This window comes from Struthio camelus, chromosome 12 (genome assembly GCF_040807025.1).
Source record: "Struthio camelus isolate bStrCam1 chromosome 12, bStrCam1.hap1, whole genome shotgun sequence".
NCBI lineage: Eukaryota > Metazoa > Chordata > Aves > Struthioniformes > Struthionidae > Struthio > Struthio camelus.
The window spans coordinates 14,540,882-14,568,832 of NC_090953.1; the positions used below are offsets into that span (position 1 = coordinate 14,540,882).

A 27,951-nucleotide genomic window follows, 5' to 3' on the forward strand; every position below is an offset into this window, starting at 1 on the left:
TATACCTCCAGCTGAAACATATGACATTTAAATCACCAGTGGATGCAAGACTTCCACAACGTTACAGTCTTCATCACTGTTTAGCTACAGAGAGAAACAACTGAAGGACAACCTAGTTCTTAATATACAGAAACACCGCCACATGAGGTAGCAAAAAGAATATTCAATGAAAATCAAGCTGAAATTTTTATTCAACTGGATTTTATTAAACTGTAAGAAATGCAAAGATGGCAATAGAGTAAGAAAGGTGTTTGCTGGATGATCTGAAAATAAAGACTGTACCACAGGTACAACCCCCTGCAAAACCCTTTATGTAACATTAGCATAAAGCTCTTGATTATGCTCCTAGAATCAATGCATATTTACAGCTTAACAAAACCTTTTCCACTGTATGGATAGTGTATGAAGAGCATTACATGAACAACAGATGGCATTATTGTCTTTTGCTGTTCTTTTTAAACACCAAAACATTCAACATCTCATTGCTGAAATGGTTTAAATGCATAGGCCAGGAACAGATACGTCTGTAACAGTTCACATGAATACAAAAGTCCAATTGCATCACAGAAGTCTGATTTATCACCAGGGAAAGAGTTTGCTGGAAATTATTCCACTACAAATCAGTTTTCATTTGTAGAAACTGTCCTGAAGTGTCAAGTAAGCTTGATTAAAGTAGACAGAACATTAAATATATTTACAGGTTCAGTGCACTTTAAATCCCTCAATAAAAGGGTACTGGAACAGCAGTGAAAAAGGAACTTTCCTCATGCGATCGTACTTGTGATAATACAAGTGGCTTGACTAAGAATTTAAAAAAAAAAACAAAAACAAAGTAAACCCACACCACTTAACTATCAGCATACCAATACTGTAGTCTTACTGTGATTTCATGAACTTTTAGCAAAACATGAGCAAATTAACAGAATATTTTCATTTAAAAAATCAGTGTTTATCAGGTGAGAATTGATAAAACTGAAATACTAGAAAGAATTTCTTTGTTAATATTAAACATAGAAAGGAGAGAGTTCCATTGCAGAATCCATTTATACCATATCTGAGAAATGCTTGTACAATCTTATGTTTTTAAATAAAAAGTATAACCAGTTATAAATAATGGCAAATAGTATTCAAAAGATATTATTTAACATTTACAATTAAAATCACTAGATTTTCAAGGCTATGAAGTACATCCAGACACACTCAGCATGCACGCTGGACTGATTTAGATCTCTTACGCCTTACAGCAGTTCCTAGCCGTGCACCTACAATATAGCCAAACCCATACAAGTCAAAGGTTTGCACAGTCTTACAGGCAAACTACTAATAATTAGAATTAGAAAGAGAAGTAAAAATAGTTTCTTCCTTGTGAATTTTCACGGACGGAGATATCTGCCAAATTAAATAGATTAGATTAAGACTGGAGAGCTCTGAGTATGTCCACTAGCAACACCCCACCAGTCCAGAGGACTGAACACCAGCTCAGTCCTCTCCAACTCTATCCACCTGAAACTTATCTTTGGACACGCACAAAGATTTGGCAACCGCTGCAGAACCCTAAGCAAAGGCAACATGACTGAAACAACAGGCAGGAAGCAGCGCAGACAGGAAGGAGAGCCTTGGATGATCATCCCCCACGAGGCACTTCCGAACAATCTTTCACATGCCTGTCTTCCACCAGGATCCTACTTAGCTATTACCACTAAATACCTAAATGGTAACATCAAAGATCATGGGAAATGTATTAGTTATGTTTTAATTATTTTCAAAACACTCATCCGTTTTTATATAAGGTACATCATACAACAACCAATACAGGTCTCCTTGCCAACAGCATTTAAAAAAACACTTTAGAAAAACTCTTAAAAACAAAATGAGAAGATCCTGATAAAATGTTCAAGTCTGACATCATAATGGAGCTACATTTTCCTTAAAAATCATATTATGTAGTTTCTATGAGGAATGACTGTTGGCATCTATAAAAGGTACATAATAAAAATAAATACTTTCAGTCATTTACAACAAAAGAAAGAAATATACATTTCACTTAAACAGGTAACAATACTTTAGTAGATGACTTGTCAGTGACTGTATAATCCTGAGCATGTTTTTCCAGGCATACTTTCCATCATCATTTCTCCCTACAAGTCCACATGACACACGCCAGTTGAAAGAAAACTTTTAATACTTCTCAGAATCAGTATCTTAATTTAGCTTTGGTAATTATCATGTAACTGTATAAATCTTCCATTTGATCTTCATACATCAACACATTAAGGCAGGCACTATTATTATTAGGATTCTTCCATCACCTTTTGACACTGATAGAGCAAACTATCTGGAAGAGCAGAACAAGGTGATCTGAACCATAAAGCCAGCATCCCTGCATGAATACGACAGTGCAGCAGACAGGGCACGGATGGAAGCAGCTGGCATGCCAGTATTCCCTCATTACCTTAAAATAACAGAAGCCACAGACAAATTGAGAGAAATAATAATTAGATGTAGCTACCGTATGGATGCACAGTTCACAAAAAACTCTATCTTCCTCACAAAGCCTGTTTCTTCTGTTCTCTTCTACTCATGTCTCCTACTCCTCTGACATGTCACTAAGTCATGCCTCCTGCATGCAATCCCAACTTCGTGTCTTCTGTCATAAATCCTCACTCCCACTTTTTTGTCCCCTCCAAAACTCTTCAGAAACAGTGGTACAAACAGTCTGCTGTCTGTAAAATTTACTGTTTGCTGTACACTTGCACCTTGATATTTCAACCTTCACACAGACCCCTCAATAAGGCCATTAAAGTCCATAGAAAAATGCCCCTGGGTAAGGTTTAGTATGTTCCCAAATGTTTTCCTACCTTAGACTGTAATGTACCTGCTTCCCTGCACTTATTTTCCTATTACAGATTGTAAGCAACCTTACATTATACCTTCACTCACCTATAATATCAACTATATGGAGTTTTAGCTTCTGTTGCAGTGTATTCAGAGCTGCTGAAAAGGAATCTTGAGAAGATGACATTTTTAGATTCTGTTTCACATCATTGGAGAGGGACAGCCACAGCTTCCCAAAGTCTTCTGTAGTCATTTCCATTGGCCTAAAAATAAGTTGACCACAGATCTTAGAAAAATAAGACACATTATTCAAAATATACTTGGTCTTCCAAAAAAATCTGTATCTTAAAAGTAACTGGACAATAGTGTAAGCAATAACCAAATGCAGATTTGTCTAAACAAATCCCTCCTCTTCCTAGCTTATCATAAAAAAAGTTTCCAGTCAAAACTGGATTCTGACTATTAGATTTCAAAATTTTTCAAAAATTTTACCCTAAATTTCAAAACTACTAGATTTCAAAATTTTTAAAAATTTAGATCATTCGATGAAAGTAAATAAAAGACCAAAGTCAACTGCCTTGAGATACTTGCCTGTTGAAACAGGAAAATATTAATTCAATGAAAGTTAGAAATTATTGAATACAAATAAGCAGGGAAAACGTGGTGAATGTCACTATAAAACAGAATAGTCTACCCGAAAAAAATCTTGCTTTTCTCACTGCTAAAAAACTCAATGTTCCAATATATATAGGATGATATTCTTTTTTCCTTCAGAAATTGCCAGCTTCCTCACGTACTATATACGACTCTATACTCAAGTCACTTACTTCAGTTTGACTTATTTATATTTTGCCATATTTTAAAGCAATATTCCCTTCTCACCCTTCTGTTCACTGTTTTTAAAAATCGCAGCTTATTTTTATTTACCTGATGAAGTCCAACAATGATAAAATTACTGAAAATTCAAGGCGAGTTTCCATCTCTGACTGGTAATTAATGGAGCCAGAAAGAATCCCCTGTGTACAGATTTTGTCCATCTGCACACATTGTTGGCAATGTTCCACGCTCTGAGCTTCTATTACAGCAAAATGGTAGGCTGGACTCTCCAAAATCTATACACGTTTTTTTAAGAAAGAGATAGAGCATATATTAATCTTGTCATCAAGTTGCGTTACGTGGCTAAGACACAGCTATAAAATTGTACAAGTGCCTTTTATGTTAACTGATGTTTCTTGCACAAGTAGGCAAGTGAACAGAGCTACCATTTCTCAGTTCTCATCAAGGTAAACTAACCATTAACTTTTCTAAAAGTACTATGAGAAGTAAAACACAGGAGAAACTGATCTCTTTTTGCCAGTTGGCTTTTTCCAAATAATTGCTCAGACAGACAGCGAACTGATGGCCAAGAACCTGATTTCTGTAATTTACTTTCAAAGATTAACTAATACACAAGAGTGAGCAACAGCGTAACATTCCCTAAGCAACTCCAACTATGCTAAAAGCAGAAAGTTGAAAAACCATCCCTAGCAACAAGAATAATTTCAAGATTACGCACCAGTCCTTGGCCTCTCCCAACAAACTGGTAACACAGATTCTATCTATGTAGTGATTTATGTGGAATTTTACAAGAGATAAAAGAAATAACTAGACACAGGATGTTCACTCTCTATCAGTGCTATGATAGGTTTGGTATAAGGCCAAAACCAGCAGGAAAAAACTTCATAACCAATTAGCAATTCTAAAACAAACAATTTGCTTAATTCTTTGTCCAGTTACCAGATGCTGAGTGCCTTCAAGGTTTTGGAATTCTGTGCCTCCTTCAGTAAAATCCACAGATAATCATGCTGATATGCCATTCCTAAACAGCTTTTAAATGATTTATGTAAAGTTTCAATCAAGACTTCATCACATATAGCTTTTATCAGCCATATTTCTATCCCGTATGTAGTTGGTATCAAAAATAAACTGACTCCTTTCCAGTATCAACTGAATGAAATACGACTGATGTCTTGAATAGAAAATCAAAACTTGAAACAAGCTTACACAGTTTTACATGAGGGAAGAAATTGCACCGTCTCTGCCTCCCAGACAAGGACAAATAATAGCTAAACAAGCATAACAGCAAACAGAGACAAAAAATTTGAAGTGATCCCTTTGGCAACTCAAGTCGTATCACTTATGAGTATAATTAGTTGCATTAGCGTTCAGTCCTAAAATAGAAGGAAGAAGCCGAATTTGAAACAAACAAAGAAAAAAATCACGCATATTTGTTCCAGGGAGGCAAGCAGTAGGACATGAAATCAAACTGAATAAAAAAGTAGATGCTGAATTTAAATACCAAATGACCTGAAGCTTAAAGCTGAATTTTATTTCATTACTCCTTAGAATGTGTGTAACAGCCATGCCACAGATTTTAAGGAAAAGCTCAGGGAAAAAGATCTGGCTATTACACTGAAGAAAATATGGTGCAGCTAAATGCAGACAAAAGCAAGAAATTCCAAATGAATTTGAAATACGCTTGAAACAAAGTTTCTTACCTGAAAATGTTCTGCTTTTTCAAACATGAGGTTCACAGCATTAAGAGCAGAAGTGTTTTTATTTGAAACAAACATGATTAGCAGCAAAGAGTCATTTGTCCACACCTTACATAAATGCAGAGCTAGGTCATCACTCTGACAAAGTTCCACTACTTCCGAGTGAGGGAGCTCTGCTAGTTCTCCTGGCAAGGAAGGGGTCAACAGGGTTTTACTGGCACTTTCACACTGAGCGCTTGGCGAAGGATGAAAAATTTCAATATTACTATCAGCAAACAAAGAGGACGATGACAGCCTACTATCTGAAAGTTTGTTATCCAGTTCAGGTTTCTTTAATGACTGAGGTTTTCCAAGCGCTGAATTATCTTCCCAAGTATCTGAAGAACACAGGGAGGCCTTCCTTAACCTTGTGTGTTCATCTCTCTCGTGGCCTTCCTTGCTACTAGGTAGTGTATCAAGCAAGGGAACAAGAGATGAAGCAGTGCTATTTTGGATGTCTGATGCTTCCTCATAATTTTGAGTTTCGTTTATCTTTGATTTTCTTCTGAACTTCTGAGTAGCCATGTCTCCTTTCCCCATCTGAAAGGAGAAAGAGGACCAAAAAAAAAAAAAAAAAAAGGATTTTCTGGCTTCTAGTGACGAGTAGTTATTTAATTATTAACAGAATGAAGCAGAAGGAGCAAGGACAATAATGACCATTGTCAGATGACAAATACAAATGTATTTTAAACATTTTAAAGGATAGAGTAAGAGGCTTCTGTTAAATTACTTGCAGGGCATTGGATTAGTCTATAACGCAAGAATGATTCTAGGTTCTCTAATTCATATATTAAAAGATGCTATTAAAAAGCAACCACAGGTAAACATTTTATGGTTAAAATAGTGATATATCAGCTAGCTCAAATGTTGGCACTTGATTAGGCCAGTATTAAAAGATTATCTAATAGTGAATTCTTTAATCTTCTACATATTGCCAAATACATCATTTTTATTTGCAAATGGTAATAAGGCTAAAGTATAACGCCCTTTTTTTATGACTGCCAACAGCTCTGCAAAGTTTGGACAATGAACAGTTATATCTGGGAAAAATCTAAGAACAGAACCTGAAGCACAGAACGTAAATGGAGGGGAGGTCTGTTTACTGAACAAGATATGCTCCAGAGGTCATCTGATCAAGCAGTATCCAACCTGTTTTACGTTTTTAACAAATTATCAGATCACAGAAGTCGTTTACAACAGTTTTTCAGTGACTCAGGTCATTTGCCTAACGTTACCAAAATAATGATTTGGTCTCTATTTGCACAGAAATATCTATAACTGTAAATAAGGGCATACATAAACAGGTAAATCACAAAAAAAAAAAAAAAACAAACCCAGAACAACAAAAAAAACCCCACACACTTACCAGACTGACACCAGCATTTGATCCTAGCCCAACAAACAACGTTGATGCTAATTGCTGCTTCTCTTTTTCTTCCTCAGAGAGGCTGGCAACTTGATCAGAGTGTGACACAGGAGGATCTGCCACATGTCCGGCTAATAAGCTGCTGCTACAAGGAACAGTCAGAGGTTCACCTTCTTTCCCTGTTCTGTTTTCCTTCTTTGGAAGATAGCCTTCTTTTCCCCAGAGTTTCTTTACTCCATCAAGTTTCAGACTATTTGTCCTAATAAATAAATAAATAAATAAATAGATTAAATAAATAAATCAGGGACCAAGCATATGAATACCATGTTCATAAAAGCACACTGACATTCTCAGCCTTGGTACTTCATTACACACTTAACAGTGGAATATGAAGGAACAACCTTCTATCTGCATGAAGTTCTATGTTAGCAGTCGTTCATCTCTTTGTTAAACAGCCTGCAAACATACTGGGACTAGCGTACACAATGACCATAGATACCTGCAGCCAGTAGTAGACCATGTTTGCAAACTCCATCCAGTTTTCCAGATTACATTCATAACTTACTGACCCAATTTTTTAAAAGTTAATATGAACAACATGGTATCTATCTTCCATATTCTGGGAAGCTCTAGCTATATTTAAAATAGTTCTGTTGATGATTCTTTAAAAATTACGTACCTCACGTGAGAGGCTGCAAATCAGAAGAGATATAGAATTTTTTTTTTTTTTAAATAAAAAGTGGTCACGTTCACAGACATCCAAGAACTCTAATAAAAGTTAGTTCAACAGACACAGGCTAAATGCTTTAACTCCTACACCTAAAAGTCTCAGTCTCAAAGGTTTTTTTATGCAAACTGGTGCATAAACCTTAGAAAGCGTCAAAGTTCTCCTGTTTACCCATTTACCTGAGTACCAAGTAGTTAATTTGTATGGAATTATGGATATGGAATTTATTTGTAATGTTCTAAAGCTTAAGGAGTATCTTACATTGCGAATCTTAGCCTCACCTTTATCTAAAAAGGTTTCCCTAAAAGGCACGTTCCTGTAAGCCTATAAAAAGTGAGTACGTTCTATAAATAAAGAAATAAAGAAGCCAGAGAGAAAAACCACCTCATCCTTCAACTATCAGGCAAACCTGTTTCAATTGTATTACATGAGCTACCATTCATTTCATACTTCACAAAGCAAGCGAAAAAAATAGTCTAACTGCATTATGTTTTTCTAGTTATTTCAGTGAAGACACCATCTTGAATGATTTCTTTTCACATGACAGAGTAAGTTCCATTCAGAGTAAGTTCCAAGTTGAACTGTATGCTTTTTGCTTCCATATAATGAAGCACCAAAGAGACACGATACTGACAAGAACATAAGCGTAAATGTACTTCTTCATTTCAAAGACAAATTAACTCACTCTTTATGCCCTGTCTCAGCGCTATTACCAGACGTATCAGAACCAAAAGATAAACCAGTGGGGGACTGTCTGCCAGCGAAGCCAGATGGAGACATACTTGAAGCAAATGACAATCCATAAGGTTCAAAATTCAGAGCTGTAAGAAAGACAGAATCTTTTAAAAATCACAATGAAACACAAAAAATAAGAAAAACAAATTTTTTTGAAAAGTGATATGCTGTACTGCTGCACTTCTCAGCCCTCAAGATCCTAACACCATTAAAATCAAATGTTCCTGTTCTGAAACAAGTTTCTTCCAGAAACACAGGGGATTTATCTGTTTACAGCAGGTATTCACTTGCTATCTGCACATATATTTAATTAAATATGACTTTTTTAAACACTGAGATTAAACAGGACAAATGATTTCAGAAAATATCACTCTAAAACTTCTGCCAATATTGAAGTATTATTTGTACAGAAGTACTGTATCAGACCTAAATAAGGGAATTTTTCCATTTGCTGACAAGCCTAAATAACATATTTTGAATCCACAGCAATGCCCATATGTTATTATTTGCTTTGCAAACATACTTGACATATTGACACATCATTTTCAAAGAGACTTGCAAATCAGGATTCAGAACCAAGCACCTTAGCTATGTTTCACGAATCAAAACGTAGCTTGAATAACTTCTGAAAATTTTTTTGGATTATACTTTAACACACAATCAGTCATTATTACATAAGAAACAGTGCATAGACTCTCCACTGCAGCACTGGAACCATCAAGGGGTACAGTCCCTTTCCCTCATCTTCACCCAGGGTTATGCTTTCTTCTTCACAGCACAATGAAGGAGCAAGGCAGAACTGTTGGGCACCTGGGACAAGAGAGGTCTACTGGTATATATGGAGGCTGTGCTAAGGAAGTGTCGTGCCCCATAAAGAAACAAGAAGGAGCAGAGATCCTAGGGGCCTTGTCATAAATGGCATCAAAGAGATCCAAACACTACGAACACATAACAATTATGTCCATGAACAAAAAACTTCAAATCAATAAACTCAGTGGAAAGTGTCTACAAAAAATATATTTCTAACATCTCACCTCCTAGAATACTTCTGAATCAGATACTAATCAATACTGAATTCTCAGTGAATACTGAGAAAAAAAAAAGCAATGCATAATCTGATTATTACAAAGGCTTCCCTAGAAATTTGCAGAAACGCTGCAAACACCGGACTGTCACAAATGCATGTTCTTCAGCAGCAAATGCCAGTAATTCAGTTCTCAACACCTCACTCTGAAGTACTAACTACCATGAGCTCAATGGATTTGGCATACAGTACATTGCACTTCTCATTGGTCTTTACACACATGGCAAAAATAGCATAGATTATTCAGTGTCAAGACATTTGACCTGTTAACATCTCTCCACTGAAAATTCAAATTTTAAGCAGGTTTAATGTGGAGGCTATAGATATGATACGCTAACTTATAACGCGTCCCTGTCGACTATCTCAAAGGGTTAAATTCTGCCAAACTACAGATGCAAGTAAATTGACAATATTATTTACTGTATGCATAGTCAAACTCCACTTTTAAAAATAATAATGAATTGTAGATAATGCAGTTTGAGACTTCATTTTTCTAATCCCTCAGCAGCATGGTAACGCAGAGGAACATTCTAAAGAGAAGATTTCCAACTTCAAAACGAATCATTCAAAAAATGCCTAAAAGAGAAATCCTTATGTGACTGGTTAAAAGAAACAAAAATTTGCATGGCTTAAAAAGTCAGAATACAATTTTAAACATGCAGCAGAGCTAAAGCGTTTATGTTCTGGATTTTAATAAATAAAAGCACATACAGCTTTGTTATCTACACCTACACTAGCTAAAAAAATACATGAGATTTCTTTCATAAAATAAATTCACAAAGATTATTACCGCCAACTACAATCCCACAAGCAAGACATAAGTGCTGAGTACAGTAAGCTAGGAACTCTTCGCTTTTACCTTAATATTCCCCACTAATTTCAAAACCCATAGACTAGCAGAGAGTATAACAAAATGTTCTCATCTATAGAGCAGGAAGCCTATGGTAAATTAATGGTTACATATACCAGCTTGACAGATGTGGAATTAATTAAGGTCTAAGTAGAGCTTAGCTGAGTTTACAAGCAAGAGATTTTCAGATGAATTAAGAAATTATAGTGAAGAAAACACTTAAAACTGTTGCAAGAATATCACAGAATATCACAGAACTAAATATGACCTCGATGACAAAACAGAGAATATGGAAAGTTGACTGGCGATATACAATCTGCTACCTTTTCAAATCTTACTGAAGGAAACAGGAATCATTTCCCCAGCTGCAAAACACTAAGGTCTAGGATGCCTTTCTGTAGATATCTTCCACAGGTGCCTTTGTTAGTTTCTATTAGCATTAAACTTACTGAACATAAGTCACTACTACTGGCTGCAAAATATATGAATTGATCCTAGTATTACTATGTGAAACAAGTAGAAGTTAAACATTTTACACTCAAAAATATCTTCAAGGTATTATGTTACTATATATAACATTGCTTCAAGAAATTATATTAACTGTATACTTACATCGTTTGTTTATAGTCAACAGGTAGTTTACCAGCTATTTAGTGAAAGCACTAAACTAAGTCACCTTTTTCCTGAGAAAGTTTCTCCTCTTGCCTCTGGTGGTGAGGTTTATATGGTGCTGCACCATGGCCAAGTCCCTCAGCCACAAACCCATCCAGGAAAGATAAGGAAGCATCTACCTATACACAATTAAGAAAAAAGAGACATCAATGAAAACAAAAATATTTTCTGTATATCAGGCTGATGTTACCAGAAGAATATTTTGTCTCATCAGCAAGTCAGGATCTTTATCTCACACTTCCCATGTTTAGCAACAAAGCTGATGTACTTTTTAGCCTCATGAAAATGTTTTGTGTACAGAAATTCCTAAGCAAGCACGTTGAAACAGCATATAAAGATTTATATATAGAGAGAGAGAGATTTACAAACTAAATTAGTTTCACCTACGCTTTCTAATTTTGTCATCTTAACCCACTGCACCCCTATCCTCCAACCCCTGTGCAAACAGAAGCGGATAGAAGTTTTCCCAAAATGGTTGGCCCCACCATAACGTGAAAACACCAAACTCAAAAAAGAAAACAATAATAAAAAACACTTAAAAAACAGTACTATCAATGCTATTTTCCCTCTTTCAGTATGGACATTTCAGTGCAAAGATCAGTATTTTTGAACAGGAAGCAAAAACTTTGAGATTAAAAAAAGCTGTATCATATCACTAAATAAGGCCTAACTTACCTTTAGAAAACTAACTAACTTACTTTTCTAACTTAACTTTAGAAAAAAAAGGGCAAAAAAGTCAGTTTATGAAAACATAACTTGGTTAAAACCGATTTCAGGTTACTAACTAAATACCATGGCTCTTTATTTTTCAGTAGAGAACATTAAAATTCAACATAACTGCCTGAAAAAGTATGCTTCTCAAAACCCTTTTTTAATGGGACTAAAAGACTGGCGCATGCAGTCTTAGCTATCGAGTATAATTCACTTTTAAAATATCTTTTCCTGAAATAGCCAACCCCTAGAACCATGAAAATGTTCATGAGGAACAGACACTGCAGCTATCTTACCACTATGTCGTTGCAACTAGCATCAAAAGGAAGCAAGCTTCTCATCAACACTTTGTCTTCACACAGATGCTTCAATTCAAAGGCATATTGCCTCATGCAGGTATCTAGAGAGGTGCTGAATTCTTGGATTAGTTTGTCAACTGTTTTAGAACACGAAGTACGGGATGCTATTTTGGTGACTGCAGCCATTATCCAAGCTTTAGTTTCAGAAGTAACAAAAGTCTTTTTCAGCAACCTGTGCAGCCGTGTCAAAATAATCTCTGGATCAACATCTGTAACAAGGCTGGAGTATTCCCCCAAAACCTACGCACAAGGAATAGACAAAAATACACATTTACACACACACGCACACACAAACAGAGCAGTGCTTTCAGTGTGATAATAATATAGTAACACACTAAAATCTACCTCACATTCAAAAAACATTACAGACATTGAAATAACTTTACATTCAAGGCCTTAGAAAAATTTCTTATGCATATAAAATGAAAGTAAGAGACACTGTGTAAAGCAAAATACCTCTAGCAGCTTTGGACTCTTTGAATTAGCATTTTTTCCACTTTAAAGCTGTCTACAATAAGAACCTGACCACAACTAAGAACAGCAGTCGGCACAGTTGTCCTCCAAACTGCTGCTGGTTTAATTGCTGGTATATGAAGGACAAAACCACTGTCAGTAACACAAAAAATGAATACTCAGCTGAGCATCCAATTGCCAATCAAAAAGGCATTCCCAGTTTTATTACAGAAAGACAGCTCTGCCAAGCTTACACAATTGATTAAACTGTCTCCAACCTGCTTCACCAAGACTTATCTCAGATAAATACACTCTAAAACATATTGATTTCTGTAGCATTGTGCTTTGAATGGCAAAGGCCTGAGACGACCTTTGTGTTTACTTCAGCCAGCTACAACTTTTAGTTCCTTAAAATCAAATAGCTGTCTCGAAAAGGAAGCTAAATGTAATAATTATGTCCCTACAAAAAATGACTTGTTCATAACACAGCCTCTTGGGTAGTAGCTAAAGCTTACCTAGGTGCCAGAGAATACTAGCATCACAACTGGGCAGTTAGCTACAAGGCTAAACATGCATTTCACAACCACATCTGGCCTAACTGTGATAAAGATGGGAAGGCTCTCAGCATGCAGACAGATGTCACAGCTAAACCACTCTAACAGTCACCTGCCTTGAAAGGGAGCAGATCTCCTTTTCCACTAACTAGGACAACCTAAGTAGTCCTCAGGCACCAAAAGAGGCTGCTTAAAAAAAAAAAAAAATTAAGTGTAGTATCTTGACTTCAAGTAAAAATAGAATATTCATTATTAAAATTTAAAGTTAAAAAACCCAAATGTTACATCACTACCTTTGACATTTTCCTCACATCTTATGTATTCAATTTTGACCATGTGCCTGCCTTACCCAGCTCATAACTTGAAGAAATTTCTGCGGATAGAATGCATCTTCTTCTTCTAGTAATGCTAAATAAGACTGTACTGCATAGAGCCGCAGCTGTTCATCTTCTTTTCCATCATCAAATCCTAAGAAGAAAATAATACATACTTGGCCTGTAAAAGATGCCACCTGCATCAGATGTTTCAAAGCACATTTTAAGAAACAAAGCCAGATGATTAACTAACAACTGAATAATGCAGCATTCAGTGAGTTACTCACCTTCAGCCAGCAGCCTCAGGAAGTTGTTTGGGATATCAGGATACGCAACATCTCCTCCAACTGAGAACACGGCATTCATTGTTTGGATGAACCACTCATTGTCAGGGGCATACGTGTCCAGATGTTAAGGTATTAAGTTCTAAGGCATAAACTTACTTTCATTCATTTTTAGTGCGTTTCCTAAGGAAACAAACTTTCCACAAATAAGCTACCTGTCTTACCCTCCTCAATAATTTCGGGGCCTGATGGTCAAGTTTTCAATTCAATTTAACTGAAGAGGACATATTCCTGCATCTTTTACAAAGATGTTGCCTGTAAAGTTCATGAAAATTAGTGGTTAGGTAGAGAAGAAAGTCTTAAATTACTACGCTGCTGAAGAAAAACCTGCACGTAACCTTAACAGCTATCCATTACATCCAATTTGCTGGCTTGCCAATCAAGACATCTGAAATTGTGAATGAATAAACGATAGAAAATTCTGTTCCCTGCCTAGTCAGTATGTAAGAGGACACAAAAGGGCAGGAGGAAGAAAGACAGGAAGATGAGTTAATGGCAGAAATAGAGGATAGGAAGTCAGGTACCACAAGACAGACAGGAAATTAGGAGACAAATTCATAAGAGGCAGGCCTTATTAATTTTGTCACTTATGAAACAACTCAATTGTACTTTTACTTACACCGTCCTGAAGAATGCTGTGTACCTAAGGCACGAATGAACTACTTCTGCAGACAACTTAAAAGTAATTTTCAAACTAAAGGACTGAAATGAGACAGTTCTTCCACAGCTGTAGGACTGAAGGGTTTCAAAGTGAATCTGAAAATTTTTGGCAAATATGCTGCAAAAGGTATCATAGCTTTCTTGTCGTGTTTCTAATTCAATCTGGAAACTATTAGATTTAAAAACGAAACTCAACTATGCCATACTTTAAAACTACATTTCACTGAAAAAAGTAGCCTAAGCTGCAATATAAAGCACTGAATAGACAAACACCAAACAAAACAGATTCCTTTTCAGGCTTGTCTCTGCTGGCATACAGCAAACTGAAAATGAAAAATGTATTACTGAATAATTATAAAGTTCTCTCGCCTTGGTGTAACTAGCAACTAATAAGCTTTAAAGTCTTGGACTTTACTAACCGTACAGTAAACTGTGTCAACCAGAGCATTCATTTACATAGCTGTAATCTAAACCTCTTTGGAAAAAAATCTTACAGAGCTGAAGAGATTTATTAGATTTCACACAGGAAGATCAGAAGCGTTCTCACAAAAATTTAGTTTTGAAAACCTGTTCTCTCCTGCATTTAAGTTCATAGTCATTCCATGTTAGCTTTCTAGCATAATTTTTTTTTAAGATTTTGTCCTCTATCACTTGATTAATAATAGGCTGGCTGTTCTCTCTAGAAGTGTTTTGCTGTTGTTTTAGTGAATAACAAGAAACATTTTGAAGCACTCCATAGAAAGTAATACTTTTTTTTTTTTTTTTTTTTAAATATTTCAGATTCGAACAGCCTTTGTTAACTCTGGAAGAACTGCTAGCTTCTGCCTTCCCCCCAAATAAACACATACATATATACACACACACACACACACACACACACACACACATATAAACTAGATGCACTACTGAATGGAAATTCATATTATTATCTTATTTATGTGTACTGTATGAGCATACAGCTTTTCAACTCTGTGCGAAGCACTGTACAAAAAAAGAATGGCAAGGCAGGTCCTCTTACAAAAGAGCTTATAACTCAAATACCAGACAAGAATACATTCAGAAAATCAGGTAATCAGTCTAACAGCAACGTCAGTCATACACCAAATGCTTGAACATCACGTTTATCTTTTTGGCGTAGTTAAATGATCCCTTATTTTTATGAAAATGTGTTATTCTTAAAATCCAGAGGTTATATTCACCAATTAAAAGTTCTCTACTAGGAAGATTATTCTCACTATTACGGAATAGCACTCAGTATAACACTAAGGCATCTCTCCCCTTTCACGTAATGGTATAAGGTTGAAAACCATTTTTTAAATTAAAACTTTAAATGTCAAACTCCAAAGCCAAAATATAATATTTGAGAGTGCCTTTACTTTCTCCAGTGAAATATAAAAAGAAAACACTATGGTGATTTTTATATGCGTTTTCTTTTGTGTATTTTTTGCATTTGAAATAGAGTAAGAAGCACAGCTGTAACCTTTCCTATTACAGAAGATCACGAAAGATGCTTTGAAATATATGAATGCTACATTTGGCTGAGTTTTCAAGTCTTCAGGAAAATAAAAGGATATTTCTCAGCTAGTTCTGCTATTTTGCCAACTAAGCTGATGATAGTATACTCTTCCTTGCTTTGCTTTAAGTAGTCGAGCATCTTCTGAACTATGACAATTACATTCTGTCCATTTGTAATTCTATAGAGAAGTTCTAAAGTCTGAAAGAGAAAACAAAAAAATACTTCATTGGTTCTGATAAGTCAACATAGGAATTGAACAAACAGAAACGCTTTAGTCTGATGCCAAATTGAGCAACTGTCTTTATTTGGCAAGTCTTAAATATATAGTGACAAACTGTGTAGCTAGGCATTGTACATTAATATCGTTCATAACTGCTGTCTCAAAGTAACTAAGACACGATATGCCTTTTACATCATTCATAAAAAATAACAAAAAAGCCCAAAAAACATACACACACCTTGCAAATCTTAAAAATTAACTCAATTTGTGGTGTTTAAAAAATGACTGACCTCCCTTTTAATAATGGGATCGGGGTGGTCCAGACACTCAATTATTGTCATCTGGTGCTGAAGTGCCAGGTTAGGATCCTGCTGGATAACATAGGTCAGAGCCTTTAAACCTAGAAAACAAGCAATTGGAAATGATATAAGACTACATATCAGCATGATCAGATTTAAAACTTCTTAATGAAATCAGGTATCCTTACCTAAATATTTCAGATTAATTTTGGATGACAAAACAAATTTTCCAATGCACTTGGCAGCCTTTTCAAGTAATTCAGACTTGGGGTGAATTGCATAAATTGTTTGGACACATTCAAACAAGATCGCTGGGGCAAAAACAAATAATTATTGTGTATTAGATATTTCTATAATGAAATCATTTTTAACAAACAAGCATACATACATACTAGTACAAAAACTATAAGGCCTAATACAGTCTATTTAGTATATTAAAGCAGTCTAATACCTTATCCCAATATGCACTTCTGAAGTCATGAGGCCTGTAGTTCAGTTTTTAAAAAGATATTTCATTTGTACACAAAAAGATTTCCTTTTTGCAAACAAAGAACATTCTCACTGCACATAACTAATTTAACAAAATTGAAACTGTCTGCAAGACTGAACAGCATAATGCTGGGGTACTAAGCAGGTAGAAATATACAGTCACTGTTGTCATACAGTTTTCATTATATAGCCTAAAAGCGGAGATATTCCTTCTCACCCACTAACAAAAAAAGCAAAAGAACAAATTATTACTGCTTTGTTTTAGGATGTTCAAAACTTAGCACAGACAAATACTGCCAGAAACATGCAGTGAAGTAGAGAGTCTTAGGTAAACACTTTGGCACAGAGTATCAAAAGGAGAACAAGATAAATTTAAAATGGCATGGGTAACAGTTCTGTCATATGTTGATTTAACAAAAGCAAGCACACCTCTGTTAACCTATAACGACTCTTTGAAGCCCACAGAGGGGATCATATCGTTACAGAGTCAAAAGTGAAAATAAAGCTCTTACAACTTTTTAGCATACAAAAATGTTTGAATAATCTCAATGATTACCTGTTTCCACCAGCCTGCACCCTGATCAGCTTCCCAGAACATAAAGCTCACTCACTGCAAAAAGGGATCATTCTGCTGACCTAACGCTACTGAATCTAACTGCAGAGTAGCTACCCACGTGAAAACAGAATGAAAGACTATCACCTTTTCGTGTATATATATATATATTTTTAAATCTTTGTTACGATGCATAAAACTCTCTCCTTAAAGTTCTTTCAACCTTGAAGCCTCCTATAGCTCCTTGAGACTGAACTGTGACTCTTTAGAAAGTCAATGAGCAACTAAAAAGAATTTGAGACAAACTTTTCAATAACTCATGATTTTTTAGCTACTACAGTCTGCTAAAATCATTTCAAGAACAGAAACATCACTCCTCCTCAGAGAAACACTGCATAGCTGCTGGAGAAAAAGCTATAAAAGGAAACTGAGCCACACACACACAAGAAGAAATTAATACTTTATGGCAGCAATTCAGGCAAACTTTTAAACAAAATTACTCTCCTCCATTTAATTGGTATTCAGAACCATGATTTGCTTTTCAGTTTTTCTTTTTTTATTTAATTTCGAACTGATTTCCATAGAGTCAGGTAGGCAACAACTCACTTTTTTTTTTTTTCCTAAGTGTTACAAAACTACATCTGAGAAAGATGCGCACGTTAACAATTCAGTTGTCTGCAATACACCAAAAACATTCAATGAGCAACAACTTTTTATGAGAAAGAATGACCATGCAGAGTTACGTTTTTCTCTGGTCTAGGATCATCAACTCTCTAACCTTTTATAAACAGTTTATCATATTTGAACAATACCACATACTCATATGTCTTTATATACATCTTAATGGACTCTGCTTTGGCCCTCTAAGTGCTTAACACACGGACTTACAAGTTAAGTCTCTTAGCAATCAAAAGTGCAATTTTTTTGCACTTTAAGGAAACACTCTTCCCAACATGCTGTATGTTCTTGCCTAAAAACACAGAAGCAACAAACTGAATACACTTAACATCTGATGGATGCTTCTTCATGTATTATTTACTAAAAAAGAATGTTTTTTCCCCTCATTATAGTGGTAGGGAAGTTTACACAACGCTTCAGAAAATATGTACCAAGCAGGCATCTCAATTTTCTCTCTATTCCATTAGTGCAGGTACCTTGGCAACACTTACACAGCTTTGCCGTAAATCCATAAAATACTGAATTTTTTACAGTGAAATCAGCTCTCAATGTCAGGGTTCTAGAACATCAGAGCTGGGTGCCTGAGGAGACATTAACAGGTGAGGAAGGGAAGGCAAAGAAAAATCCAAAGAAATTGCTCAGCTTTTTATTAGAAAAACTTTACAGTACTGTTATTCCTCTTGATTTAGATCTAGCAACAAATACAGCTTTCCCTGCAGAAAAGATAATGAAATGAACATAGTCATCTACCATGTTCTAGAAATTTTCAGTTGAGATGTGTGCCAAAGGCATCTTTTCATGGCACCACATCCCTGAACTCTGGAAATGTAATTTTCATTAACTGTGGCTACAGGGAAAATATACAGCTGTAAAAAGCTGATGTTGTCACTCCCGCATAATTATATTGCCTTTCTCCAGACAATAAGAAAAATCAACGGCTGAAGATCTAAGTCTTTCTTGACTTTAAACAGGGCTGTAACACTAGAATTTTTCTGCTGTCATTTATTTCAACTCAAGCGATGCTCAATAAGAGTTTCAAGAAGAACCCAACTTTCTGTATTCAAGGGCAAGGGCAAGGAAAATGCAAACATAAGACAGAGGCTTTTCCATCAGAATGATCCAGTACAAACTCCCATTAAACAAAACTGTTTTCCTTCATTGGTAAAACAAGACTGCACTATATAGATCCGTATCATCTGTTTTACAGTCCACTAGTCAATCACAGACACCTGTGAATACACCTGTTACATATATAGAACATAACTAGATTTTTCAGAAGTACCAAGTATGTGTTTTAGCATGACGAGCAACTCATATTTTCGCTCTTTGCAAATATTTGTCATTACCTAAAATTCTCACCCACCATATGTAATATTATGATTTATCTCTGCTCTTCTTAAAGATTCATCCAGAACATCATACATCAATTCACTTGTCCTGTTTAAAATGAAAAAGAATGTTTAAAAAAATTCTCGTTTGCAGCACTAATATATGCATATACATATATATATATAGTCCTTTTACAGTCCGACTTTTCCAGAAAGCTCAGATACCAACAGTGATATCTGTAAAACAAATTATTCATATTCACGGATTCACTTTAAAATGGAAAAGCTCTATAATCTGTCTTTAAATGACATCTAACAAGATGTTTTCAGCTTTCAAATGAAACATTTACCACATTACAAGAATAAAAACATTTCCCTCACTACTCAAATATAAAATAAGACATCAGCAGGAAAAATTACAGACAAGAAGGTTCTCACAAAAATACACCACTTCAGCTATACTTGTTTTGGTTTTTCACTCAGTTGCTTACTAAGCTAGTAATAAAAATCCTGATCAAAAATACATTCCATGTGTATTCCACAACAATCAATCGCTTTGTTGAGACAGAAGCTGAGAAATTAACTTCTCTATTAAAAAAATGAATCTGCTGACAGTATTGTTTAATAAAAACCAAATGTATAAGAAGGTCAACACTGAACTTCTCCTATTCTACAAAAGAGCAGAAAAGCAGTCCAATGAAGTACTCGTCATTGCATATTCTTTTTCTTAAAAGACATTAATTGCAGAGAAAAATCTGGTTACCTTGGATCGTCTTTTCCTAACAACCCCAGTATTCTTAAAAGCTGAATTTGCAACCATGGTGCTGGCACGCTGTGATAATTGAAGTCAATAGGGAGCTTTCCTCCCACTACCTGCTTTAGGATAGTTACAAAACTCCCTGTCAGGTCCTTGTATCCAGCTGCGTTTTCCTATATAATGGAAAGGAAGTACAATTCAAATATTTTAATATAGTGCCTCAAAAGCAGAAAGTAAGGCCACAGATTGAATATGATCAAAATAGCTACAGTGATCAACTGTTTTCATGTCTTAAATCAAACTTCTCTGCTCATCCCCAAAGCCTGTAAGCTCTTCACTTTAAGCCTATGCTATTTACTTGCACTTTTGCGAGGAGAGAGAATGTCACTTGAAGGCGATGGTAATGAATTTACATGCAAATCCCAGCATACCCTTTAACATACTGCAAAAATTAAATTTTGTTTTTCAGTAAAGGATACTGATGAACATTTGGATTGGGCAACATGTGGATTTCTGTCAAAAGCTAAAAAGAGAACTAGAGAACCAACAAACCTAGCACAGATTTCCACAATCACATAAATCAGCTTTTCTAAAGATTATGAAAAAGATATTCCCGTAAAACTTTTCTACTATTCCCGTAAAACTTTTGTACAGGTACATGTATACTTAAGATAAAAATATAAATAGCTCCTAAGTTCAATTGTGTTTCTAATTCTTTGCCTACCTTAGCCATTTGAAGATAAATATGCAAAGAAGCAGCCATGACTCCAACATCCCTGTCACACAGGGCTTTCTGGAACTTATCATGAATGTGCTGGACTTGGTTAGGAGCAATGAGATAGAATTTGTACAAAGCCTGAACAGCTTTTCTTCGGATTATTTCCCTGAAGAGAAATGAGATTTACACAAAACAAAAATCAAGCTGCTTGTGTATTTTAAGTACTTGACTTAGCAAAACAAATTGCACTTCTCATTTCTACAGCAAAGAAAAATTAGGTGATCAGTCCCCGCAGAACATCACGAATGGGAGACAGATGAGTACTCATGTTTTACAGATAAAGATTTGAGACCAAATGACTTTGTAAAGACCAACTAAGTGAAAAAGCAGCTAAGCAAACTTAAAGAGTTCAGAAGTAACTGAAGGCTGATAAACAGTTCACAAGAATGGCCACCAGATAAACTATGAAACTGGGCGCTATAAATCTGCTGCTCAAAAAAAAAAATTTACAACAACAACAAAACCTGTCTAGGAGTTAGTTACTGAGTTTGTTCATTCTGCGGTTTCTTTTAAGTTTCTCATCAACAGAATGCTTGTAAGGTATTATATTCCGTGTACGGGTTGCTATAAATTAACAAATCAAAAAAATTCAAGGCTATGCAGATGCACTTCCATCAATAACGTTTCTACATAGAGCTTTATAAAAAATTATCAGCCACGTAGCACACTTCAGGGATCCCAGCCTGCTTCTCTGTTTCAGAACAAACAATTCTTCATACACATATGAAAGGACTCCAGCAGACAAATGTTATGTAATTTATCTACCAAAACAGGTTATGAAAAAAATGAATACCTACACACTACTCAGTCAAGAGTGCTAGTAAATGAGACAGGCAAGAACGCAAGAAGAAAACTAGCAGAGAAGCAATTTCTGAAGATAAGGGCTAAAGACCAACTCTGAGAAGAAAACATTAGTTTAGTAAAACTACGTATAAGATCAAGTCATTCAACCTTACAACACCACTTGAAATTCTGTAAATGAAAACATACTTAGAATGCTGCAGCTTATCTTCTATTAGGGGAAGAACAGCTGGAATCATCTCCCGTGGAAAGATCTGGCTGACAATGGTTAACGCCATGCACACCTCTACTAGATTAGTGCTCTGTAAGTCCTGTTACAGTGATTGAAATAAGACAGTCATTTTTCATTAACTTTTAATTCTCTATCAGATACACTGCAAGTCTTTGCAAGCATCCCGCATGTGCAAGCATCCTGCTGCCCGCCATTCTGTTGCTGGAGGCTCTTCAGATATGAACAGGTAGCAAAGAGCCACACCAGTTACTAAGAGCTTGCTTCATACTGCCTGCCTGAAAGTTTGAGCTCCCCTGCTTACAATTTTTCTTTCTAATGAACAAAGACATCTCAACTTCTAAGAAAAAAAAAATAATAATAATGATAATAACAAAAAGAGCTGTTTTGCTCTCATAGTCAGATATACGTATTTCTTTAATCATAACTTTAACAAAGATAACAGTAATTCTTTCAGAACAATGACGTAACTATACGTATTGGCACGCAGTGAAGCTAAATCCAATTACAAATACTTCACAAATGTGTTATCAGAGTAAATTACTCCCACCACAATACTTTTCTACATTTAAAACCTGGTGGCTTCTCAGTTTCTAAGGAACATTAAAAGACTTCAAGCAAGTGAATGACACAAGGAAGCAAACAAAAAATCATTACATCTGCAACCGTGAATGTAACGTAACGCAGGAGGAAAGGCAAGTAGGGTGGCAAGGAATTTTAAGGGTCTTTCAAACAGGAAAATAATGGGTGATAAGCATTGATAGTAACTGCTTTTTCTCCCTGTAACTGTGTCATTGACCAAAGGTTAGATAGAAGTCAGCCAAAGAGAAAACATTTCTTTAAAGCCAGAGGGTTTTGAACTGCAAACTAAAGGTCTTATATAAGAGTAAGGAACAAGCAATTCCCCATTGTCGCGTTATGAAATTATATTCGTGTTTCAAACGCACATAAGGTCAACACACAAAGCCACAACCTACATTTGTTTACTGAAGTAGTTTGATGGCTATAAAACTATGCTGAGTCCTCCCTTGGATCAGTGGGACTTGAGCCACTGAGAGTATTCTCTCTAGTGCCTTTGATCAGGCCCAAGAATTAAAAACCATAAAATGGAAGAATACAAGAGAACAAGACCAGTAATACTGCCAATTACATATTTGCATGCTAAAATAAGACATTAAATCTTCCCTAAAAGAGAACGCAAACTTCACATGAAGTTCTACAAAAGAAAGGATAAAAATTCACAATCTGTCCCAAATATAATTGAAAAGAGTGGATAGAGCTCATTGTAACCTTAAAGAAAAAAACATGGATAGATTCATGAAATATAAGCACTAGAATTATTTTTCAAAACAAATTAAATATGCAAGATTTCCAGCACACATCATTATTTACTCTACCCATCTGTCTCAGCTAGGTTTCAGTGCTCGTTTTGCTTTAGTACTTTGTGGACTCTCAGTTCTCTATATCCTTATCAGCTTTACGTCAGATTGTTAAAGATTACAAAACAGTTTTCAATGCAAGCAGCAAAATGAGCATCATTTTCAATCTGTAATTTATGCAAGAATTCAGCCTACTGTAGTATAAAAGTAATCATGATATTAGAAAGAGCTAGAAACTACAATTGTTTCATGTAAAAAGCAGTAATATGGAAGATGATACCTATGAAATATTATTGGTAATGGATTTTCAGGGTCTCTCCGAAGCATATTTTCATTTTCTATCAAAGTCATCATCAAAAGAACTTTAAGAAGCCAACCGAAACCTGCTGTCAGCTAAAAGCAAAATTTTATATTGGAAGATGGATGCAAGGCTCCTCCTGGAGTTGAAAATGTATACCTAAAAGTATAATTTGGCATATTTTATAATGGAAATTCAATAGTATATCTCCTTTGCAAAATTGTAGAAATGTTGCTTAAATTATATTTGTAGAAATATTGTCAAAATTAAACAAAAAAACAGGCAAAGCTATTTTTTAAACGTCATTGCTAACCCCAGAAACAATGGCTTTAAGAGAACAAGATTTTATTACACATTGAAAGACAAAACAAGGGAAAGAATCAGTCCAAGTTTAGTTTACCTCAAGACCTCCAAAAACACTGTACCTTCACAACTGTGTTCACAAGTAGAAGTAGCAGTTCATGATTTTCATGGAGAAATAAAGAAACTGCCAAGTAACCTAGAAAAGAAAGAAGATTCCATAACTACTTTCAAGCAATAAAAAACTTCAAGAGAGAAAACTTAGATTGCAGTGCAAAAAGAATTAATTCAAACCATTAAAAAAGTAAAACCGGTTAGATGACAGTGGCTCTTGTGTTTTAAGTATCAAGATATCAACTCTTTTCTTCCGCGGCAAAACAGTTATATTTAAGTTGCATTAAAGCTCAACAAATGATGGCTTCAAACTCACAAGCTGTGAGAAATAAAAGACACTATAATGATGTTAAAGAGCAGCCAAGGACAACATGAGAAATCGCTTCCTGGAAAATGAATGTCTCCTCAGCAAGACAAGCGCACATTCCTTCCAGACCAGACAACTAACGCATTTCCTTACATTTGTTTCTTTTTTTTTAAAAAAATAAAGTTCAGTTTCAAATATACCACTGTATTCCAAGTTGAGCACTAAAATTAAATTCATCATCCTATGTCCAACACTCCTTGGTTACTTATTAATTCTGACTACTTGGAATAAAGAGGAAACAATCCTAGAACCCCAAAAAAGAAACTTGCTAGAAATCTTTTTCTTAGGAAAAATGATTCCTCTCCTTTTAAACTAATGCAGTTAAAGGGGGGACAAGTACCGCCACTCACCATAAATATAGCTTAATAATATTTTATACTACAGAGACTGATTTTAATCAGGAAGGTCATGGCTCATTTAGGACTTAGGAATCAGAATGAACAACTTATATCCAAGTAAACTGTATTGTCTGGATTATTAAATTGGCCTATCTGCTCATGGAACTACACATTTATCAGCTTAGCACAGCTGTCAAACTGCAGTTCACTCTCATTCATTATAGCATCAAGCCTAACAGCAGGTAAGATAGCTGCCTATCTTGATTTGGTATATCTCACTCAGGACAGACAAAGCTGTCCTATAACTGGAGAACAAAAAAACCAAAAACACTCAAACATCCTCAGATATCTCATTCAGATCAAACCATTAAGGGCTCTCTGGGTCCGGAAGACCTGAAGCACCTGCTTTAAAAGGAAAAGAAAGAAAGAAAAAAAAACAAAACCAAAAAAAAAGAGTTGTTTCACCAAAACCTACTCAATAAGACACCCAGGATGGAAAGGCTCAAACTGATTAATAACAAGGCATATTGTTTCTCGACATCTACAGAGGCCACATACAAGTTTTCTGCAAAACTGCTTACCATCTGCCCTCCTAAGTTTGGTGCAGACAGAATTTCTTAATCCCTACCAGAACATCTGTGGACTGGCTTTTATTACTCAAGGAAAAAATGCATCTTTAAATCATCCTTTGTAACAAACTTTCCCACAAATTCCAATATTTGAGTGGATAATCCACCCAAAATTCAAACAAAGGCTATCAAACAAGCATATCCTGTAAGACACTGCCTTCCTTCTGTGTATGCAGACACAGTATCGCTTGGAGTTAAATCATTTTCTCTGCAAACAAGACGAAATATCTTCACTACACAGCTGAATCAGCAATTGCAAGGAATTTCTCCAGATAAGACTGGCTGACAGCTGTTTCAACCAAAATCTACTAGAAAAAGTTGTATAGCCACACTGGGCAGGCAAGGAAATCACCATGGCAAGAAATGTCAAAGAAATTTGAAATAGCCTGTCAGATTCCCACAGGAATTTCTGCATCTGTGCTCTAAAGATCTCATTTGCTTCGTTTCTTACAACTGCTTCTCAACTGAAGAATCTTATAATCATCAAAACAGACAAGAAAATGTTTTAAGGCCACTTTGCTAACAGCAATAAGCGCTTTATAAAAATTCTGGACAACTATCTGTAAGTTAAATGCTAGAAACACAATACTGTGCTTAGGGATATAGTCTGCCTTACAGTAACATTTTTGTCTAATCTTGTATTACGCTACCTCAAAAGGAAGACAGATAGGTCCTCATAGAAACTGATTTTCAGCTTGCTGTGTTTCTAACGACATTTCTCATTTCAAAATGATGAAAGAACAACTAAGGATTTCAAATAAATCAGCTCCTCCAGAAAGAGGAGTTAGGGACTATGAAATAAGACCACAAGAAGTAGAAGAATATTTTCAAATAGTTCTATTTTTATATGAGTTATAAATTATGAAGAGCCTTCTAAGAATATTCTTTAAGAATATTATTAAGCTGCAGCTCCATGCACATACCAACTCTTTTTTCCAAAAGATTTCCTTGTTGTGCTAGCTTGATTGCATGGATGTATCCAAAGGAAGACTCGTACCCCAGCATTTCGCAATAGATGAGTCTCACCATACACTCTTTCATCATTCTCTGAAATACAAGAGATAAATTACTGAGCATTTCAGAGCAGTCATGTTTTATGCTGTTTCTCACTGCTCTAATGAGATAGACAACACTGATAGAAATATATGTACATATATGTACATTTTCTAAAATCAGAGTAGTCCTAGATTTTTTTTTTTTTTTTATGATGAACCAGCACCAATTTTTGACCACAACAGCAGAACTCCCCACATTCTATCCTTGAATGTTTTCTAATTAGGATTAGCAGGTGACCAACATCAAATTAAGTATGACTAGCATAAAAAGTATTACTGAATTATCGTTAAGGGTTAGATGATCACAATGTTAATACAAATTATTTTATACCAATCACTGAATTGACTTAGGATAGGGGTTATCACTATATATGAGAGGGCGAGCTTTATTTTCCGTTCAAAACTTCCAACTCATCTGACTCAGTTCCGTATTAACTAACCCAAACCAGGGATATGCATTAACTCATACAGTTCAGACGTGAGCAACAGCGCGGATGACCAAACAAAGCTTCTTATACAGAACAAATTAGTGAAAGGAACAATGCCAGGCTGCAAAGACGAATGTGACCGGACTGAAGCACCTAGCTTTTTGTTTACATTATTTCAGAGACTACAGAACGTCCAGACTCTGGGCACCCTATTACCACAGTTTATTCATATGAACTGGAAACAGCGTCCTCGCTCTTTTAGCCATGCTGCAAAACCATGGATGCGTGTATCTTTTAATGCAGCTGATTAAATATCTGCAGTGTAGAAAACCTTTACACTCCATCTGGCAGAACAAATGAGGAACACTGTTCTCTTCAGGTTTGGCCTGCTGTTCCTGCAGCCTGCAACCAGTGACAAAACTTACAAGCGTTGTGGTGGGGGCAGAAACTGTGGCTTTCAAACTGGTTAGTTCCTGCTGGATTAATTTTTCTTCTTCCTATAAAATATTAAATTAAAAAAAAAGTGTATAATTTTTGGAGACAAAATACGAAATAAAAGCGAAAGAAAACATTCACTTAATAATATTCCACGATCCTCCAAAACTTTTCTCCCTGTTTCTTGTACTAATGTCTTGCTACTCGTTTCAAGCTCAGAAGACAGTTCTTCGCATCAGTGTTTCCCAAAACACGCCCTCTGCAGACTACTGCTCTGTGGCAACACAGTCACATTCACCGCCACGAGGTCTGCCCTCAGACTGCGGCGCCCCCCGGGACGGGGCCCTTCGCCGCCGGCAGCACAACAGCCCCCAGGGAAACGCGGCTGCGAGCCGGGGCCCCCACAGCGCCGCCGGGCCGCGCTCCCCGCCCTCGGCCGCGGCCCCCACGGCGAGGCCCCGCCCGCAGCCCGTACATGCTTGGAGGTGAGCGCCGTGATGCTGCTGATCAGGCTGCCGAGCCGCGAGGTGGCCGAGACCCTGCCGGGGCCGGCGGCACCGCCCGCTCCGGCGCCCGGGTCGGGCTGGCCCAGCAGGCCGGGCAGCGCGCTCAGCGTCCGCTCCACCACGTCGCTCATGGCCGCAGCCGCCTCCGCCGCCGCCCGCCGCGGCTCGCTCCCGGCCGCCTCCCGGAAGGGCCGGGCTGCGGCCGCCGCCGGCCTCG

At 36.3% G+C, this 27,951-nt stretch overlaps 1 protein-coding gene across 3 annotated transcripts; it reads right to left on the reverse strand.

Annotated features, from left to right (window-relative positions):
• Positions 1-1,025: 1,025 nt before the first annotated feature.
• Positions 1,026-27,899, reverse strand: AP4E1 (adaptor related protein complex 4 subunit epsilon 1). Of its 3 annotated transcripts, none has more exons than XM_068959051.1 (21): positions 27,704-27,899; positions 27,219-27,290; positions 26,234-26,357; positions 23,963-24,061; positions 21,846-21,967; positions 20,802-20,961; positions 20,084-20,250; positions 19,356-19,429; positions 16,461-16,583; positions 16,264-16,373; positions 15,812-15,951; positions 13,521-13,633; positions 13,269-13,387; positions 11,850-12,152; positions 10,847-10,961; positions 8,187-8,322; positions 6,775-7,033; positions 5,373-5,948; positions 3,763-3,947; positions 2,941-3,098; positions 1,026-2,452 (listed from the first exon to the last, which is right to left on the reverse strand). In XM_068959051.1, exons 5-21 carry the CDS (start codon positions 21,932-21,934, stop codon positions 2,292-2,294), a joined length of 2,988 nt encoding a protein of 995 aa, XP_068815152.1. In that variant the 5' UTR covers positions 21,935-21,967; positions 23,963-24,061; positions 26,234-26,357; positions 27,219-27,290; positions 27,704-27,899; the 3' UTR covers positions 1,026-2,291. The 3 variants fall into 3 exon arrangements, with proteins under 3 accessions (XP_068815152.1, XP_068815151.1, XP_068815153.1); XM_068959050.1 differs by having other exon boundaries at positions 23,988-24,061; positions 27,704-27,896; XM_068959052.1 differs by lacking the exons at positions 23,963-24,061; positions 26,234-26,357; positions 27,219-27,290; positions 27,704-27,899 and adding an exon at positions 23,545-23,664.
• Positions 27,900-27,951: the final 52 nt, after the last annotated feature.